Source organism: Candidozyma pseudohaemuli, assembly GCF_003013735.1.
Source record: "Candidozyma pseudohaemuli strain B12108 chromosome Unknown scaffold00004, whole genome shotgun sequence".
Taxonomy (NCBI): domain Eukaryota; kingdom Fungi; phylum Ascomycota; class Pichiomycetes; order Serinales; family Metschnikowiaceae; genus Candidozyma; species Candidozyma pseudohaemuli.
The window spans coordinates 191,459-210,174 of NW_020194438.1; the positions used below are offsets into that span (position 1 = coordinate 191,459).

The 18,716-nt window shown below is 49.6% G+C and overlaps 5 protein-coding genes across 5 annotated transcripts; 2 read left to right on the forward strand and 3 right to left on the reverse strand.

Annotated features, from left to right (window-relative positions):
- Positions 1 to 57: 57 nt before the first annotated feature.
- C7M61_002202 (uncharacterized protein) lies at positions 58 to 2,859 on the reverse strand (the record flags this gene model as incomplete). Its single annotated transcript, XM_024857584.1, has 2 exons — positions 58 to 1,392; positions 1,651 to 2,859. The coding sequence occupies 2 exons, from the start codon at positions 2,857 to 2,859 to the stop codon at positions 58 to 60; spliced, it is 2,544 nt and encodes an 847-aa protein (XP_024714083.1).
- A 1,518-nt stretch (positions 2,860 to 4,377) lies between these two features.
- Positions 4,378 to 5,385, forward strand: C7M61_002203 (uncharacterized protein; the record flags this gene model as incomplete). Its single annotated transcript, XM_024857585.1, has 1 exon — positions 4,378 to 5,385. The coding sequence occupies one exon, from the start codon at positions 4,378 to 4,380 to the stop codon at positions 5,383 to 5,385; it is 1,008 nt and encodes a 335-aa protein (XP_024714084.1).
- Positions 5,386 to 5,421: 36 nt separating this feature from the next.
- Positions 5,422 to 12,015, reverse strand: C7M61_002204 (uncharacterized protein; the record flags this gene model as incomplete). Its single annotated transcript, XM_024857586.1, has 2 exons — positions 5,422 to 5,600; positions 5,634 to 12,015. 2 exons carry the CDS (start codon positions 12,013 to 12,015, stop codon positions 5,422 to 5,424), a joined length of 6,561 nt encoding a protein of 2,186 aa, XP_024714085.1.
- Positions 12,016 to 14,955: 2,940 nt separating this feature from the next.
- Positions 14,956 to 15,798, forward strand: AQY1 (Aqy1p; the record flags this gene model as incomplete). The annotated part of the gene is made up of 1 exon (XM_024857587.1): positions 14,956 to 15,798. One exon carries the CDS (start codon positions 14,956 to 14,958, stop codon positions 15,796 to 15,798), a length of 843 nt encoding a protein of 280 aa, XP_024714086.1.
- Positions 15,799 to 16,174: 376 nt separating this feature from the next.
- C7M61_002206 (DNA-directed RNA polymerase III subunit) lies at positions 16,175 to 17,962 on the reverse strand (the record flags this gene model as incomplete). Its single annotated transcript, XM_024857588.1, has 1 exon — positions 16,175 to 17,962. The coding sequence occupies one exon, from the start codon at positions 17,960 to 17,962 to the stop codon at positions 16,175 to 16,177; it is 1,788 nt and encodes a 595-aa protein (XP_024714087.1).
- Between the last annotated feature and the right edge of the window lie 754 nt (positions 17,963 to 18,716).

The window sequence follows — 18,716 nt, forward strand, 5'->3', positions numbered from 1 at the left end:
ACGTGCATCATTTGGATGGGTTTTTACATAGACAATACGGTTCTATCGATTGGATATTCACCACTGTTTACCCGCCGTTGTGGCCTTGTCCTCCAGGGTCCCTGTAGCATCACCGAGACCAAATAGGTAGCCCTTGTATTTCTCGAATACGGAAAAGTCTCCGCCCAATTGTCTGAAGAGCTCTTTGAAGCACTCCATCAACAAGTACGCATGAAGTGTCGACGTCATTTGCTGATGCTGGTGGCCCGCAAACTGCCCTGCTGACGTTGAAGCAAAGTATTGGCGAATGAGGGGTGAGATGGGAAGAAGGTGCAATTCCTCAGCGAGGTACTCCACCGATGGCTTGTTGTTTCCTGTGAGGCCCTTCTTTATATCGCCAGCGGCACCAGCTGACGTGGAACTGCTCAAACCGCCAATCTCACTGTTTGTGTTGGAGTTTGCACCAGTCTTGCCGTTTCCGTTCAAGAGCTGATTGCCAATATGCTTCAAGTCGAAGAAGTTTGGGAAGTACTTGGTGCACCACCAGAAGAACTCCTTTTCATCGTGAGGCAAGATGTCGTTAGTGAGAAGAGAGACCAAGAAGCCCAAATCGTAGCCCGAGTGGTAACTCAACCAGTTGATAGATGGATCTAAAAGAAGCCCGCTCTCGATCATGAGTTCGGCGAATGCAAAATGTGAGATGCCCTGGCTCATGTGCATGGCAAAGTTGATCTGGGATGTCTGAGACAACATGAAGAGGTGCTCTTCGTTGAACATCTCCTGTGTGAGGTCGTATGCAAAGTTGAATTGCCATATGACCAGGTTACTGATCTTGTCGTCTTGCATCTTCACAGCACAGAGAGAGAGCTGGATGAGGTTTAAGATATCGGAGTTCGATCTCAAGCACTGGAAGTGGTAGTCTGCCGACAGCTTGAACGTACCCAAGGGCCTGGCCACGATACCGGGGATCTCTTGATGAATAGAAATGAACACTTTGGACGTCTTGTCATCAATGAAGGTACGGAGGTTATTGAACTCGTACTCCAAGTTGAAATTCCACACGTCCTTGATTATAGGCACCTGCTGTGGCTGCTGGCCTTGTGATAGTTGGGGTTGCATGTGTTGTTGGTTGTTGAACATTCTCTGTGGCTGTTGTTGTTGCTGTAACTGTTGCATCTGTAATTGTAAAAGTGGGTTCACTTTCTGGTTGTTGCCAGGTGTAGCCATGGAGGGATTCTGGCCGCCGTTCAAGGCAGCTAAAAGCGGATTCGTGGACGATCCTTGCAGCTGCTGTTGAAGATGCTGGTTAAGCAACTGCTGTCTTTGCTGTTGAATCTGGTGTTGTTGCTGCATCAGCATCTGTGGCAATTGTGGAGATTGTCCACTCTGTGAGCCCTGCTGCAGATACTGCTGCTGGAGGTGATGAAGGTGGGGATTTACGTTCATCAAAGTTGTATGGGTAGGTGTAGTCGCACCTTCAAAGAGCTGGAGTTGTAGATGTGTTGAGCCGCGCACGTCCCGAAGAGACAAGGGTTTACAAATTGGAGGACGGAGGTGCAGTTTTTACCTTTTGTATCGTTAGTAAGCTAGTTTTACCGCGTCACTTGTACATCTGGTGACTTTGTTGTTGTGGGGGAGGGTTGGTGTGGGTGAAACTCACTATAACTGCACCCTGTAGGAAGTAGGGGGGCCTTCACGGAAAGCACCATCTTGCTGCAAGAAGTTGTGGTCTCCAACCTTTCTGGGTTTGATCAAGTGCTGGAAGAAGAATGCAATGGCGCAAACCAAGGAGATCACAGCGACGATGATGTAGATAATACCAAGACTCAAGTTACGACCTCCAAGCACCGAGCTGGTTGTAAGGATGAGCGACTTAGAGCCTCCGAAGAGCGAGACCGGGTAGTTCAAGCCGATTCTCATTTCGTATGTGCCCGAGGAGAACGTCTCGGACGTGTTCTTGCCGTACAACTTCATGAACTCGGGCAAACCAGCTGTACGCATCCAGTTCTGGAAGTGCTCCCACTCGTGCAAGTCTGGCACGTTGGACTCGTTGTAGCCGTCAGGGAACCTCTTGGCCCAGTTTGGCGGAGGAACAATGTCGTTGTGGTCGTACTTGGTCTTCTTGTAGCGGTGGTCCTTGTCTGACTGCCATGTGATGCCCGTTTCGGACAAAACGTAGGTTTCGTTATCGGTACCACTTCTAGAGTTGAGCAACACCGGGCTCGAGAACGTGTCGTTGAACATGGAGTTGGCTATAAGGCCGCAAGGGTACACAGCCTTCTCGTTACCATCCACCGTTTTCAGCTTCAAAGGATCACACTTGCCGTTCAAGTCGCCTGCCAGCACGGCCTCGCCACGCAACTGTGCCGTGTCGTACGACTCCACGTACTTACGGTGGTTCTGGTAGAAGTTGGTGAGTTTGTAGAAAAGGTAGATGGGAGGGTCCAAATCCTTAGGCAAGTTGAATTGAACAACACATGTTTGCGTGTCGTCGCCCTGAGCGTCCGTACCCGTCTCCAACTTCCATTTAAAGTCAGGCCCGTCGCTTGTTCCCTGGAAGTGGTACCCCGTGTACTTACCTGGAATCGACGAGAAGGAGTTCAGTGCATCGTCACCACATTTGGAGTAGTTGATCTCGAGTTTCTGAACGTTGTAGGTGGTGTAGATAATGGCAATACCCAAGGGAGCAAAGATGATCGCTAGCAAGAACAAAAACGGAATCACTGTCTTCGGAGTGAGGATCGGCTGCCATGCCTTCAATCTCTGTTGTCGAAACGCCGTGTTCGGTGGTTTCCTCAGTTTGTGGACCTGCGATGTCTCGTTATCTTGAAGATCGTCATCGTCGTCCTCGCTGTTTTTCCTCCTTCGTAAGAAGTTCATTGTGTGGAGAAATGAGGGTCTGTGGAGGTTTGGTGATGTGTTAGAAGAGTGCGCGGTTTGTGGATAATTATGAATCCAGCAGAAAGGCGCGGTTTCGAGGTCGATAGGGAAGATGGAGGGGAGGTTGGGTATGGTAAAAAAATCAAAAAGTGGTCGAATTGAATGGAGTTTTGAGTATTGGGGGAAATCGAGAAGGGTGAATTTCGAGGGGTGGTTTCGTTCGGGGCTGTACGGTTCGGGTTGAATGACGGTGTCGGTATTGGTGTCCGAAGTATGGCTCATTATGAGTGATGGGGTTTCGATTGGGTGAGTTTTTAGCTTTTTGGTTCTTGATGTTTGGCAGGCGGCTCTTTTTAGGCTTTTTTGTGTGAGTGTAAAAAAATTATCAAATCAAGTGATGCAATTGTAGGGTTTTATTGCATTGGATTGGGCTTGTCTGAGGTTTGCAGCCATTTCTCAGGCACCAGGTGGTGATGATGAATGTCACCACAAAAACCAAGAAAAAAGTCAATATTTCAAAATTACTGAATAAGCTGAAGCTGAATTAGCTGAAGAATAAGTCAACAATTCATGAAAACCGGCAAGTTGGGCTCATATTTGAAATGAGCCATGCGAAGTCATCGATTGGAGTTGCACGAACTTGAGGATGAATGTCACTCCTTTAAAACCCATTCTCTTCAAGAATCCGAAATAAAGCTTGGAGCTATGATATATCGCTTCCTGGGGCAATTTCCCTGTTAGCATCAAATTCAAGATCTGAGCCACTACAAATTTGGCAATGATTGATATCGCCCGACACCAAGATACAAGAATTCAAGCATTGAAATTGTCCACAGAGCTACAGTCAACCCACAAAAGCTCAATCTGGAATTCAGAGGAAAAAGTGAAAATTATCCGAGAAGGTCGATATGCGATGCAGCGGGATCTGCCATGCCTTATCGAGATGCGTCTGGTCATATAACCATGCCACTTGAATGGCATAACAACAGCTGTGGGATCAAAGCAAAATTTCACTTATTTGCAGTTGCAACACACAATCTTCAATCGAAACTATAAAAACTCGAAAATTTGGCGTAAAGCAGCTTCAGACCACATGGCACACAACTAGGGCTTATGGCTTAGGGCTCAAACGGTCCACAAAATCCAGTCCAATCCACCAAAGCCCATCGAATCCAAAACCAAAGTCTCATATAAACACCCACTGAAGCCAATTGAACCACCCCCCTTGTTCCACCCCCCTGTTCCACCCAACCCTCCTAACCCACCACCTCCTCGGTCCAGCTGCGACTCACCTTTCCACCACCCAACTTCCCACCAACCAACACCAAAAATACAAAAACCAACCTCCCTTATAAAAAAGCCAAATCCACGCCCTCCCAACCCACACCCCCGAAAATCCACTACCCGCCCACCCAATCAGAGACAACCGTGGTGGCTGACTCAGATGACTCGGGAGTGCATGGGCCGTTATCGCTTGACAGCTTCAACCACATCGAAGCCGTACCACCAAGCTGGTTCATGGAGAAAAACAACCCCAGGGGCTCGATCCCCGCCATCACCGGCGACATTGACCACACTAAAGCGCTCCGGGTGTTTCCGGAACTGCTTCTCCCGTACAAGTCCACCATCTTGGCCTACCTGACGTCGTTTCTCTCCACAACGATAGGGTTCCCGTTTGACACGGTCAAGACGAGAATGCAGACCTACAAACGCTTTGGCACGTACCTGGACTGTGTGCTTTCGACCTTGAGGAACGAGGGAGTCAGGGGGTTTTACAGGGGCATCACGGCGCCGTTGATTCTGACTTCGTTCGTGAGATCCCTCAGTGTGACCATCTTCACCACCAGCAAACCATACTGCTACGAGGCGCTTTACGGATGGCGAAACGACAATTACGTGGGCCATCCGTTTGTCCGTAATTTCCCTGTTTGCTTTGCTGCCGGTGCTGCTGCCGGCTGTGGTGTATCCATCTTTGCTTGTCCGTTTGAGTTCACCAAGGTCTACTCACAAATTGCCACTTTGGCGCTGAAACAGGCCACAGAAACTGCCGTGGCTCGAGCTGCGTCGCCCCACGTGGGAACATACGAAACTTTCAAGACAATTGTCAAACACGAGGGCTTTATGGGGTTGTACTCCGGTTACAGGTACCATTTGGCTCGAGACGCCTTGGGCTCGGGTGTATACTTTGCCGTGTACGAGTCGATCAAATGGGCCACTAATGCTTTAATTAATTCCGATCCGCTGCAGTCGTCGCCCGTTTCTATCATGATCGCTGGAGGAATGTCTGGTGTGCTTTGTTGGGCTGCAGTGTTCCCATTCGACACCACCAAGTCGTTGATCCAGAAAGACATTGTCACTAATATCTTGCGCAAGCAGGGAGGCGCCGAGCCGTTGCCCACGAAATCACGGAAAATCGTGTTTGGCACCCGGATTTATAGAGGCTTGGGCATCTCCATGCTCCGTTCCTTCCTTGTAAATATGGTGTTTTTCACCACCTACGAGTTTGGCATGAAACATCTAGCATAGCCGTTATTTATTCTATTACATTCATTAGATCTATCGTTACTCCCTTCTTCTGCGTCTGCCTCTTCCTTCCTCTTCTCTTTCTTTTTCTTCGGCATCGACTTCTTGAACATGCTTCCTGACATTACGTCTTCTGCGCTTAGGCTGCTCCTCCTCCATATCCAGCGAGAGTTCCTGGATCGTCCGCTTGATTGGCGATTTGGATCTTGTTCTCAAAGCTGGATGGTCCAACAGGTCGAGTTGCCATTAACTTCCTGAAGCCGTTCTCAGTCTAGGCATAGGAGGGCTAAATTCAGCTGTAGGGGAAGATTGGGCAGCAGCACGAGTTTTTCTGGATCCACGTCTTTTAGCTGGCGAAAGATGCTGTTCGGGTTCAAAGCCAGGAGCGAGATGGTTAGGCGATTGCGGTGGAGACGAAGGCACAGGCTCTTCCTGGTGCTTCTGTTGTCTGGTAGAGCGTCTAGTTCTTGGTGCACGAGCTTTAGGCTCAGACTCTTCCTCCTTCTTAACCTTCTTGGCCAATTCTGGCTGCAAAGTACCTTTTTGTTCAGGTTCAGCCGGCTTTTCCGCAGGCTCTTCAGCCTTGGGCTCAATCTTCAAGGAAGGTTCAGGTTCAGGCTTGGGCAGCTGCTTGGCCTTTCTCTTGCGTCCACGAGTACGACGTTTTGGAGGTTCTGCAGCTGGAGCTTCAGGCTCTTGAGCTGGCACCTCAGGTTCCTTCTCAGCTGCTTCTTCTGCTGGTGGATCTACCTTCTTTTCAACAGCAGCTTCAGTTGGAGGAGCCTCCGGTTCAGTTGGAGGTACCTCAGTATCCTTTTCAGCCTCTTCTTCGTCATCATGTTTGGCTGCTGCTCTTCTTCTCACTCTCAGAGCAATGCTTGTGGGCTGCTCAGCTGGAGGCTGCTGGGTCTCAGATGCTTCAATGTCTTGATTGCTATCAGGTTTGGCATCAACTGGTTTCTGATTCACTGGCTCAGGCACCTTTTCATCCTCAACGGCCTGCTCTTCCTTTGGCACTTCCTCTTCTTTTTGTTCGGCAGGCTCAGCTCCAGGTTGAGCATTCTCTTCAGCAGCATCTTCATCTTTGGCAACGTCTTCATCAACATCAGCCTTTCTTCTCAGACCCCTGGTGACACGACTGGGTCCATCATTAGCGGCGTCGACTTCCTCCTGAGTTATCTTCTGCTTGCGAGGACGCCCAGGTTTGTCATGCTTTTTGGGCTTTTCTTTCTTGACCACACGCTCAGATGGCTTTTTGCGAGGACGACCGCGACCTCTTTTCTTGACTGGCGAGGCGACTGGCTCTTCGATGTTCTCTTCCTTCTCAAGTGGCAGCTCATCCATAGGCTCTTCAGTTGTCTCTTCCTTTGGCTCATGACTCTTCTCGATCTTTTCGTTGATCTTCTCCTCAAGAATCTTGAAAATCTCTGACACCGAAGATGGGTCTTTCTTGGGAGATCTAGGCTCTTCAATGTCTTCCACAGGAGCATCTTCTAACTTGGTTTCCACAACTTCAGGAGCAGGTACCTCTTCGTCATTGGCGGAGGCCAAGCGTTCCAAAGTCGGTCTAATGAGATTGAATTGAGGAAGAGCCGGAACTGAATCATCAAGCTCGCTCATAGACTCTAGACTGGCGGCGCTCCAAGGCCTAGAAGTTTTAGGTGGTGGAGGAATAGTAGCAGCTTCTTGCTCAGTGTCAGTGGGAGCCTCGAACTCATCGACATCAACATCTGGCTTTGACTCTGCTTCTTCTATCTCGATGTCGCCCAATCCTTGCTCAATATTCTCGGCGATTTCCTCTTCGTCATCAGCCAGAACTTCTGCCTCGGCAGCATTGGATTCAGCTTTCTCAATGAGGTCGTCAGCAACTTCATCATCAATTTGCTTCGCAATTTGCTCCGCGATATCGTCAGCGGCTTCTTCGTTTTCGTCGCCCTCGACGAGCTCTTCAGCAGCTTCTTCAAGCACATGCTTGGCAACTTCCTCAGAAGCTGCTAGAACTGCGTCATTAACAATCTCATCAGCTACCTCGTTTGCGACTTCATCCGAAACTCGATCGTCTGCTTCTTCTTTCTCGGTCTCTTTGTCAGCAACGTCATCGATAATGGCGTCGCCTAATTGATCAATGAAACCAGGAGCACTGTCAGTTGCTTCATGGGATTCATCTTCTCGAGGTTCACCGTCGCTGGAGACTTTAGTGACTTCGATGGTGGTAGGCTCAATAGCTTCAAGGCCAGCAGGCAACGAAACGCCATCATCAGGAAGATTGCTTTCAATTTCTAGAACAACGTTGTCTGTCGAACCTTGGTCTGCTGACTCAACAGTTCCTTCACTTTCGACGTCAGAACCAATTGAGGCATCATCCAGATAATCAGACGTTGTTTCATCGTAGGATGCATCTTCAGACATGCTGTCGTCTTCAACCTCATCAAGTTCGGGAACAGAAATATTGGATCCCGCAGAACTTGGACGAGAGTTGTTACTAGAAGAAAACCAATGCAATGGGTTGAGTTTTCCAGCAACAGACTTCAACTTCTTCGCAGGAGCAGCCAAGATGGAGGCTCCGCGTCTCTTCAAACCTCTATGTTCCTCGATCTCTTCAGCCAGAACAGTCGAGTCAACGGGTTCAGGAGTGTTTCTGCTGGACTCAAGCTCGTCAACCAACGTTGGTCTGATCACATCCGTTGTTTCTTCGAATACCTCAATGACACCAGAAACAGTGTCCTCAGGTTCGATAACTTCGGAAGGAGACTCGGCATCATCATCAAGATGGGCGAAAATTTCTGTGACAAGATCCTCTACAGCCTCGGAGATTTGCTCATCACTAGTAGCGTCCACTTCAGGTTCCTCGATGTAGGTTGGAGAAGCAGGCTGCACGCCCTCAATGACGGTACCGCTTTCGTAGACAACATACCTTGGTTCAGTTGCCTCGGGTTCAATAATCAATGGTCCTTCTTCAACGACATCCTCAGATTCGGCATCAGCAATCTCGTTTTCCAATTCCACACCAGCGAGTTCCTCAGCATTATCATTGGCTTTGATCTCCGGTTCGACTTCCTGTTCTTCTTCTTCCTCGTGCTCTGGACTTGTCGCATCTTCAGCATCACCTTGTTGAATGTCTGGTTGGTCACCAGATTCGGCATCCTCGTAGCCTTCTTCAATTCCATCCGAAGTCTCTCCATCGACTTCAATAGCATCGTCGGGATTCAAATCATCAGAAGCTTCCTCGTCGATTATCTGGGGGGCGTCAACATCAGCAGGATCAATACCAGGTTCAGGCTGGTCTTGTTGTTCACCTGGATTCCGTTGGCGTTGGACACTGGCTGAGGTATCGGAAGACAGCTCAGACAGATCACTTCTAGGCTTTTCGTTCTGAGCGTGGATTGGGAAGTAATTAGGCTCTTTGTCAGTCCCCTGAATACTATACCTCTTTTGCGGCGAGGTTTGAGATTGCTCTTCAAGCGGTTTCTGAGGGGCTTCACCTTTCCTATTCTTGGAGCTTGAGGCCTCGGCAGAAGCAGAAGCGTTTCCCTTGTTGGACTGGGCTTCAGCAGAGGCTTGAGCATGCAGATCATCACCGTTTGAGTAAGCACCGGAACTTGCCTTCGCCAGACTATTATCGCCCTCTGATTTGCTATCAGCTTCTGCATTTGCACTGGATCCTTGGTCATCCGATTTTGTGTTTGCTTTAGCACGAGCTTTGCCATCACCAGAATTAGCGTCAGCTTTGGCAGTCACTTCAGCTTTGCCTTTTCCAGACTTGGATTCAGCTTCAGCAGTGGCAGTTGCTTCTCCGTCCTTAGACTTGTTTGCATCTGCTTCCGCCGTTGCATGAGCTTCGTGATCCTTTCCATGAGAGCCTGCTTCAGCAGAGGCATTGGCATTTGCTCGATCGGTATCTTTGTCATCACCAGAGCTGTTACCATGGCCAGCATGGGCTGAAGCAGCTCCAAAAAGGTGCCTTCCTTCTTGATCATTATTGTTCGTTGTCGAGGTAGCTGTGCTTGCAGCACTGGCAATGGAATCCTGTGGTGGATGAACGATGATACTCGACAGGGAGGCCATGGATGGCTCCTTGTTATCTAACGATGAGACCTCCTTCAATGTAACGTTGTATCCACCAGGGACAGGACAAGGTGCCATTTCGTATTTCTCACCATCCTGGTCCACAGAAATGGGCACGATATGACGAGGATCTTTCTGTGCTTTCTTGATGACTTCAAAAGGTAACTCTTTGTTGTTAACCAGCTGGATGCTCACAGAAGAGGCTTGACGAGAAGCCTGGGTTGATGAATTTTCTGTTTCGATTGCGGAAACATATGACAAGGAATCGTCTGTGTCGTTATGTTGGTCGACATGCTGAAAGCTTCTGTCTCCACTATCGAGCTTGAGCAGATGAAAGCCAGGTCTTGTGCGATTGTTTTTCTCCTGGGATTCGTCATCAGATGGGGAATCAGCGCTTCTGACATCCAGTGTATGTACAGTAACTTTAGGAATCTTATCGTGCAGAAAATGCTGATCGTTGGCTTGCTCTTCCTCTTTGTCAACTTCCATGGGGTCTTCCTCAGGTTCATCATGGTCTTGAACGTTCTTAAGGTAGGCTTCAACGGCTTCATTGGCGAGACGCGAAGACACATTATCGATGGACTGACCGAGGTTGTGCAAATCGTAATCGTTTTTGGAGTCATCCTTCAGTTGCACCTCCTCTATAAACGACTGGAGTGCTTCTTCCATGTTGACTTCCACATTATCATCTGCTTTTTCTTCAGACTCTTCTGTGTCACTGTCTGGCTGGATGGAGAGCTCAAGGGGCTGGTATGCTGGAGCATCGACGAAGTTCTCGGATTCAGATTCACTATCTGAAGATGCAGAATGTGGTAAACCGAGCTCAGCTTCAAGGTCTTTGACGGCGTCAAGTTTGATGCCAAAACGCCTTTCCGTAGCCTTGAGTTGTTGAAGTGTAGTATTTGGAGAGTCTGGAGTGACGGTTCGGAAAACAGGAATGCTGGGCATTGGAGCAGGAACATCACTTTCTTGGGTTTCCTCGACCTTGTCTGTATCGGCATCAGCCATTGAGCCTTCGCTGGGATCTTCACTCTTTTTGTCAGCGGACAGGGTTCCCAAATCGAATTTTTCGGGAGCAGGGGTCTCGATTTGATTATGATCGAAAATGGGCATGGGTTCAGTGGACTGGGTACTAGGCTTAAAGGCACCGCCATCAGATTCAACGTCCGCAAGGTAGTCACTTAGCATACGGTCCAAGGGGTGTTTCAGGTCCAGCAAGACGTGTTCGGTCAATGCCTCTGATGCAATTCCAGCGAAATGGCTGTTGTCCAAGGAGTCATTAGCAGTTGCAAAGTATTTCGAAGAATCGACGGTATCGTCTTCAGCGGGCTCGTCGTCCGATTCAAAGCCAGTCTGCTGGTTCCCATCAGCTTCAGAAACGCCCTCTGACTCGTTGCCAGATTCAGCATCTGACTCGCCCTCAGAGTGTTCAGAACGAGACTCCTGCTCAGACTCCTGTTCGGAAACTTGAGCAGCATCGTCGGATCCCTCGACTTCACTGTAATGCTCTGGTTCATCTCCAAGATGGTTGGCTGGGTATTCGGAGTATTGAAGGCGACTAGCAGGCTGGAAGGTAGGCACCTCTGGTTCGGCTTCAGATTGTTTCTGTTCCTCGTCACTGGAGAGAACAATAATGCCATCGTCTTCGTCCCCAGGGCTGGCTTGGTCAATTTCCTGATCCTCGGCGGACTCCTCCTCAGATTCTTCTTCAGATTCCTCCTCGTCTGCTCGCTGCACTGGGAAGTCCGAAAGCCGAGGCCGACCGTCCCGAAGCTGGTATTTCGGCGTAGCAAACATATTAGTCTCTTCAGCAAGCTCGTCATCAAACTCGCCGTCGTGGTCGTCCATGTCCAAGTCGACCTCATCTTCGTAGTAGTCCTCTGCTTCATAGGGTTCTTCTGCACCGAGAGCCTGTTCGGCAAACTGGCTCAATTCGGGATGTAGAGCGTGGGGAACGCTGTGATGTACATTTTCGTGGATCGAGTGTTCGTCCTCTTCTTCTTCTTCTTCTTCTTCTTCTTCTTCCTCATCTTCCTCTTCTTCTTCACTTACCTCAGGTTGTTGCTCCTCTTCCTCAGTAAGCACCTCAACGATATCATCATCGTCCTCCTCTTCTAGGCCTTCTGACAATTCCTCACTTTCTTCATCGCCAGAACCAACTTGCTGTTCTTCTGGATACGGCGAATCTCCTCTAACTTCATCCTTCCCATCACCTTGTTGCTGTAGAATCTCACCTAGTTTATCGAACGGCGCCAGAAAAACCTCGTGGCGGTACCGCTCTTTCAAGTCCTCCTTTTTAACAGAAATGCGTAGTTGCAGGAGCTCCTGTTGCTGCTTTTCAAGCGTGTCGTCCACTCTGTTCTTCAACCCATCGATCCAAGACACAAGCAGGTCTGGATCTGGCTGGTTCGGGAGCCTGTCGGCGGACGATTCTAGATACAGGGTATTTGACAATTGCAGGTGTCTATGCCGGAGCGAGGTGTCGTCTGGGCCGGGGACGGGGGCCCTTCCGTTTTTCTTCATGGAGATGGAGTTGTGGAATTGATGGAGTAGCAACGAGTGAGACATATCGTGAAGGGTCATGTGACGCGGCACGTGATGCGCGTGATACCAAGCGTGATATCAACGTGATCCTCTATATGCAGGAAGACGTTGACGAAGAAAGCAACAACGATGGAGGTTGCCGGTTCCAGAACAAAGGAATTGATCAAAAAGTCGAATGTAAGCCCTTCTTGATAAATTGACGTTGGAACCCCCTCGTGGCGACTAGTTTTTGTGTCCCTACACGCATAGTCGACCACCACGCATATGCATACACCGTTGGCTGCGAAACCGTTATGGTCCCTGAACAGCTTCACCAAACGGGAAACCCAAAACCAAAAAAGCCCAGCCTTCGAGATTTTCCAAAATCCCCCTCTTGCGTGCCTCCCCGCACACTAGCCACCCAGCGAAGCAGCGCAACCCATTTAGCCGTGATTGCGTCTGGACCTAGCCAGTTTAGCAGTGCAATTGGAGCCGAAGACAGAGAATTGAGCTTGGATGAGCTTGGATGACCATGGATTTGAGTGCATTTTATCATCAAAGCGGCGGAAACCACTCTCCGACTGCTTTTCTGGAAAAATCCAACGGGCCCTATTTTTGGCAACCGGGTGGCTGAGGACCCGGAACACCGACGACTGGCAGAAAGTGACCTCTGCAAAAACTGCCTGTGGATCAGCTCATGCATTGCTACTCGTCAACGACCAAAAAAAAAAAATTGCTAAATTGCGTGCATCATCAGATACCCTGGGTTGCAGGCGGCGGAGGTAGAACGGACTTTTCTTGAATGAAGTGAAACACGATGCAGCGGTGCAGTGGTTGCAGCGGTGCAGCGGTGTGTTCTGGAATGAAGCAGGCTGAAACAGAAAAGCGCTGGGATTTGCCCACAATGGCGCCTTTCCGGGCGTAGCGGGACAAATTCCAGACTAGTCGATCTGGCGATCGATCAGGGAACCGAGAGTGACAATGGTGGAGGGGGCAATTTGGTCAATGGATGTATTGAATTTTTCAGAAGACGACAAGATGAAAAAAATGATTTGAGGCTTGAGGGATTTACACAACAGGGTGGAAGCCAAACGGACCGGATCAGGACCCGGCTGGGGCCAAGCCCAGGGATATTTTCAAGCGAGGCAAATCGACGTAAGGTGACTATCTCACATTCCTGGGCCTGGCGAAATTCAGCTGCCTGAGATTTTTTCGGGAGCGCCAGGAAGCATATTTTCAAGGACTCTCCGTTTTTGACAGGCGCTGAAAAAACGCAATCCCCGTGGCACTAGCCAGGCGGCATTGAGCCGTTTCCAAAGCCAATTGTCTATTGTTCTAGAAACAAGCCCACGAACGTGTCAAAAAGCTTTCTATACTTTAATCAAAAAAGCTTACCGTATCAAAAAAGCTTGCCGTGTCAAAAAAGGTTACCGTGAACGAACCTTACTTCCGTAGAGCTTCTCCTCAGGCAGCGCTCGTGGCCAGCCTGGTGTGCCGGCGCGGCGCTCGTAAATATCCATTTTCTGAGCCGACAGAAGTTCCCAACGCAGCCAACTCTATATCACAAAATCGCCAAATTACGCTGCTTTCACCGCCGTCGCCAAAACGCCAACTGCCTCTCCCGCCCAGGACCACCAACTGCCGGCGGCAAAATGACAAACTCGACCCACCTTTGGCGTAGCAGCTTACGGCTCCGCAGCCGCATCGACAAAGCACAGCGGCTAACACACAAACCTCAGCCCCAGCGAGAGGGTCCTTTTTTGCAGAAGCACAATGGCGGTGCCGAGGAAGCGTGCGCAGGAAGTGATTTGGAAAACAGCGGTGGTTTTGTGGGATTTGGGATTTGGAAAGTGCCAATTGGTCCAGGGCAGATTGCCAGCTTGCGGGACGTGGAGCGGTAGAATTGTAAATGACCGCCTTTCCGGTGTGGCTCGCAGCTTCCATGCGTAGGCGCGGGTGCAAAGAGGTAGCAGACACAGCGAGAGAGGCAGCGAGCAGGATACAATGAACAATGGACAGCCTCTTTGGACAGCCTTTTTGGACAACTTTTTTTGAACAGCCTCTTTGGACAACTTTCTGTTTTTTGCAAAGCCGGCCTGGGACAATCGGATTTTCACAAATGGGGGGTGGTTATGGGGGGTGGGCTCTGGAGGCCTGGGTTGCGGCTGGTTGTCGCTTTTCCTGCTGCGAATACGGCCCCAGGCCTGGCGCCTACCCAAATGCCGCGACGATCTGGAAGGGCTAAAGCGGTAGAGATCGCCGTGATCCAGATAATATCGGCAAGAAGCCCATCCGGTGCGTTTCTGCATTTTCTTCATTTGGCCCTTTTTCGGCTCTTTGACTTTGCCTCCCCATCCCCCGTGTCTAGTCTACTTTGTGGCCAGCCCTGGAAGCCTAAAGCCTATGCAGCGGGGGCTAACTGGGTGCGCCATTTTGCAGCAATTCGGATGCGGGCCCTGGGCTCCGCTGCAGAGGCAATTCCTGGTTTTGGCTGGGCTCTTTATTTTTTCATCTTTCTTTTTCAAATTCCCCTGGCCCGTTGTGGCCAGCGGGGCTTCACCGCCACGTTGCAGGCCATTGTGGGCCAGATGGGGTCTCTCTCTGGCGTGTGACATGCAGCAGCGGCATTGTATGCGATGGTGCTGTGTTCGCTGCAGCCTTCAGCACATGGAGATAAACCACAGAGCCCTGGGGCCGAGCAATCGAGGAGCCGCCGGTGCTACAGCTTTTTGGTCTCTGTTTTTGGTCTCTGGTTTTTGAAATTTGTGACTTGGGGTTTGTAGTTTTGATCGACCTCATTGTGGGTGGCTGCAAAATACTCACCCTCAGCCGTACAACCACCCTCCCACCCACCAGACCCTGGCAATCCATGAAACCCAACTTGCAGGTGCGTCACGCAGCCGTATTCACCGCCTGGCTCGTTTCCTGGCGCCGCCTATAAATGGACATGGTCCCCTCGCCATCAATCCCCATCAATCCCCCCCAATGTCTACCTCTAGCGACCTCGAGGCCATGAAGGCCGAAACCATTGTCGAGACGGGCTCCGAAAACATCCCTGATGTCCAGCACCCTACTCTTGCGGCCAAGCCCGCCGGTAACTCGCTCATCAAGCACGTTGTCGCTTTTTTGGGTGAATTTTTCGGCACCTTCATCTTCTTGTGGACGGCCTTTGTCATTGCTCAGATTGCCAACCAGCTGCCTGACATTCCTGCTGCCGGACAGGGCTCGTCGCCAGGCCAATTGCTTATGATTTCGTTTGGCTTTGGGTTCGGCGTGATGGTGGGTGTGTTCATTTTCTTCAGAGTGTCGGGTGGTAACTTGAACCCTGCGGTGACATTGACTTTGGTTTTGGCCAAAGCCGTTCCTCCAGTGAGAGGTGTAGTCATGGTTGTGGCCCAGATGATTGCCGGAATGGCTGCTGCCGGTGCTGCTTCGGCCATGACGCCAGGCGAGATTGCTTTCACTAATGGCCTTGGAGGTGGTGCTTCCAGAGCCAGAGGTGTGTTTATCGAAGCTTTTGCTACGGCGCTCTTGTGCTTGACGGTGTTGTTTTTGGCTGTCGAGAAGGCCAAGGCGACGTTCATGGCGCCTTTTGTCATTGGCATTGCTCTTTTCTTGGGCCACTTGATTGCCGTGTACTACACTGGTGCCGGTTTGAACCCAGCCCGTTCTTTCGGCCCATGCATTGCTGCCAGCTCGTTCCCAGACTACCACTGGATCTACTGGGTGGGTCCGCTTTTGGGCTCGGTGATTGCGTTTGGCATCTGGAAAACCTTCAAGATTTTGGAGTACGAGTTGGTGAACCCTGGCCAGGACTCGGACAAGTAGGCTTCTTTTACATAGTTACGCCCGGGGGGCCGTTTCGCCCAGTGGGCCTTTTAATTCACGTCTTTTTCTCGGAAAGGGTAGCCTAAATTAAAAATAAGAAGATTTGATCAAAGTTTATGGGTAGGCAAAAAAAAAAAAAAAATAGAAGGTTTGATTAAAGTTAATGCGTCAGAGTGCAATGTACCAGTAAATTTTCAGTGAGCTGTGAGCTACTTTCCAAAAATGCTAATCCAGTAATTAGGTCTTTCCAAAACTCCATGTCTAGAACATCGTCCATATGGAGAAACGCATTTGCTCAGCGATCCACCGCTCCACCGCCATCAACCTTTTCGTCCTCGCCGATCTACAGAAACGCCATGCGGCAACCTTCGTTTATTTATAGAACGCCAAAGACAACGTAGAGCCACATGACACGGTTAAGCCGCCCGACATTGCCCAACTCACGCTGCTGCACTTGGCGAAGCGTCTTGAGCTCGCTCTCGAGAAGAAGCTCTTCCTCGTGGCCCTTGACGTCTTCTCTGTCACACTTGTCAAGCAAAATTTTGTTATCCAGCTTGAACCGAGCCACATTGGTCAAAACCTGCGCCATGTCATAAACCAAAGCGTCGCTGATCGAGCGGTAAGCCAGAACAGGCTTGTGACGGAACAAGTAGAAGGTCTTCAGTGCGGCACGGTCGGCAGAACGAGGCACCTCCTGGATTTCCAAAAGGTTCATGTTGGTGAGCTTGTAGAGCTCGTTCTTGACTGTCTTTTCCTTGAGCAACACCGAGTTGGAGATGGCCTTTTCGTCCACCAACTTCATCTGAATAATACATCGGAGAACCCTCAATGCATTGGTGCCCAAGGTCGTTTTCACAAGCGTGCTGAGGTGATGCTGTTTGACAAGCTTGTGAAGCTGCATGTATGGAATGGTATAGGAGCCCGGGGAAACTTCCATGAGGAAGGGGGTTCCCGAGGATGTTAGTAGTCTGACGTGCTCGGAAATAAGCGAGAGTGATTTGGCAGTTGAGTTATCAGCAACATAGTCTCCGTCGTCTTCTTCCTCATCCTCAACCTCCACTGTCTGTGCGGTACCGTCCTCGAGCTTGATCTTTTTGGTTCTTTCTGCGGACCCGTTCATGTGGACTCTCTTGGGTGGTTTGAGAAAGTTCTGGGTCAAAATGGAGTTTCTCAAATCGACATTCTCCGACAACGCTCGAGGCACGTCACGGAGATTGAAAACAGTCCTCTTGGAGTCAATGAGCCCATTCTCTATGCTACTAATGTACAGCCTCTCCTCCTCCGGGTCGTTGATCAACCCAGAAATCTGGAGAAACGTTTGATGCAAATCTGGCGAGTTCTGCTCCACCAACGAGCAGCACGCCTCGTAGACCTTGCTTGTAAGAAGGCCAAATCGCAGATTGGCCAAGTCAACCAAGGCTCTTGTGCGCAAGTACTTTTCGTACCTGGCAAGGTTGAAGGTGATGGTCACCAGGGGATTAAATTTTTGCATTCCAGCCTCGACAGTGAAAACATCCTTGGGGTCGGTGCCTCTTGAAAGGTAGTCGTTCAACTTGACTTTGGTTTTCGCCTTGGCTTCAGCGACCCTTTTGATTTCACTGGTTGTGGCCGTCCTAGGCGTGTTTTTGAGAGTCTCCTGGAAGAGCATGTTCCACACGTCTTCTAGCGGGTAGTAGTTGTAAGGCTGTAGTCTATGCAACCAGCCGTCGTTGTAGAGCTTTAGAAGCCTGTCCGATGTCTCGTACTTGGCTTCCTCAGAAAACGTGGACAAATACTCCTTCACATTGAGACTGCCGTTTTCAAGCACATTTTGAATGATCTGTGCCGATTCGTCTCCGTAGGCCACCCTGATACGAGTCACAATGTCTCCTGCGAACAACAATCTCTGGACTCCTCTGTCATCGAATGTGTAGTACACCTCCTTTCCTTCAGTCCAGAAAAACACACAATTAAGCTGGACAAGCGAAACAACGGCCGTCTTCACCTGCTTCACTGAAAGATTTGTACGTGAAGCGATCTGTTTGGTGGTTGATCTGCCAAATGAGATCAAGGACGAAATCACAATAGCCGAGGTTTCACCCAAATGGGAAGAGGCCAAGGTCGTGTAGAGATACGACTCTGGACTTTGGGTTCTGGCTGCCTCCAGGAGCGATGCAGGAGCCATGGGTCTGTGTGATGTGTTGATTTCGTGGATGCCTGGAGATGGTAATGTATGTAGCAGAAATTCTTTGATGCCAGAGATGAGTCGGTCACGTGCGCGGTTTTGGAAGTCCAACGAGCTGGTATTTATGGGAGTCTACATTAAATTTTTATAATTTTTGAAAGTAAAGGATAGAAAAGAGATATCATGTTGTGTTTCGATTGGCTTGAAGAGCTGTGTGTGGATATACTGGTGTATTGCTTACGGTGTGCTGTGCACGTGACCAGGATCTGAAATTTTTCAAAATCTTCACAAATATCGATGGAATAAGGATTTTATGTAGTTTGAGCTCTTTCTTCGTTAATGGCATGTGTGTTTATACTAATGGTGCTCTCAGTGTGGATTTTGGTCGGGAACGCTGATTCAGTAAGTCAATGCGCCGAAAGCCAAATAACCTTTAGAATAAAACCATAACCAAAATTCCCAAAGAAGATAGCCTCTTATGGCTTGTGATTTTCTTTGCTTCGCCATTACAATCGAGCTTCCATACCGCAAGACGCAGGGATGTTTGCGATCATGACTTCCATGATGCACCGAAGATCACATCCCCATGGGGTGGTATTGTCTCTCTAAAGTAGTCATAGAAATCATCTTTTGGGAAATTTCTGGCTGCATTGTTGTTCGTCACCTAGTCTTTGCTCTGAATATGCTGAAGGTGAGATTGAGGTATACCCAGGGATTTGGCTTGACCTATCATAAATGGCCATTTACCGTCCTC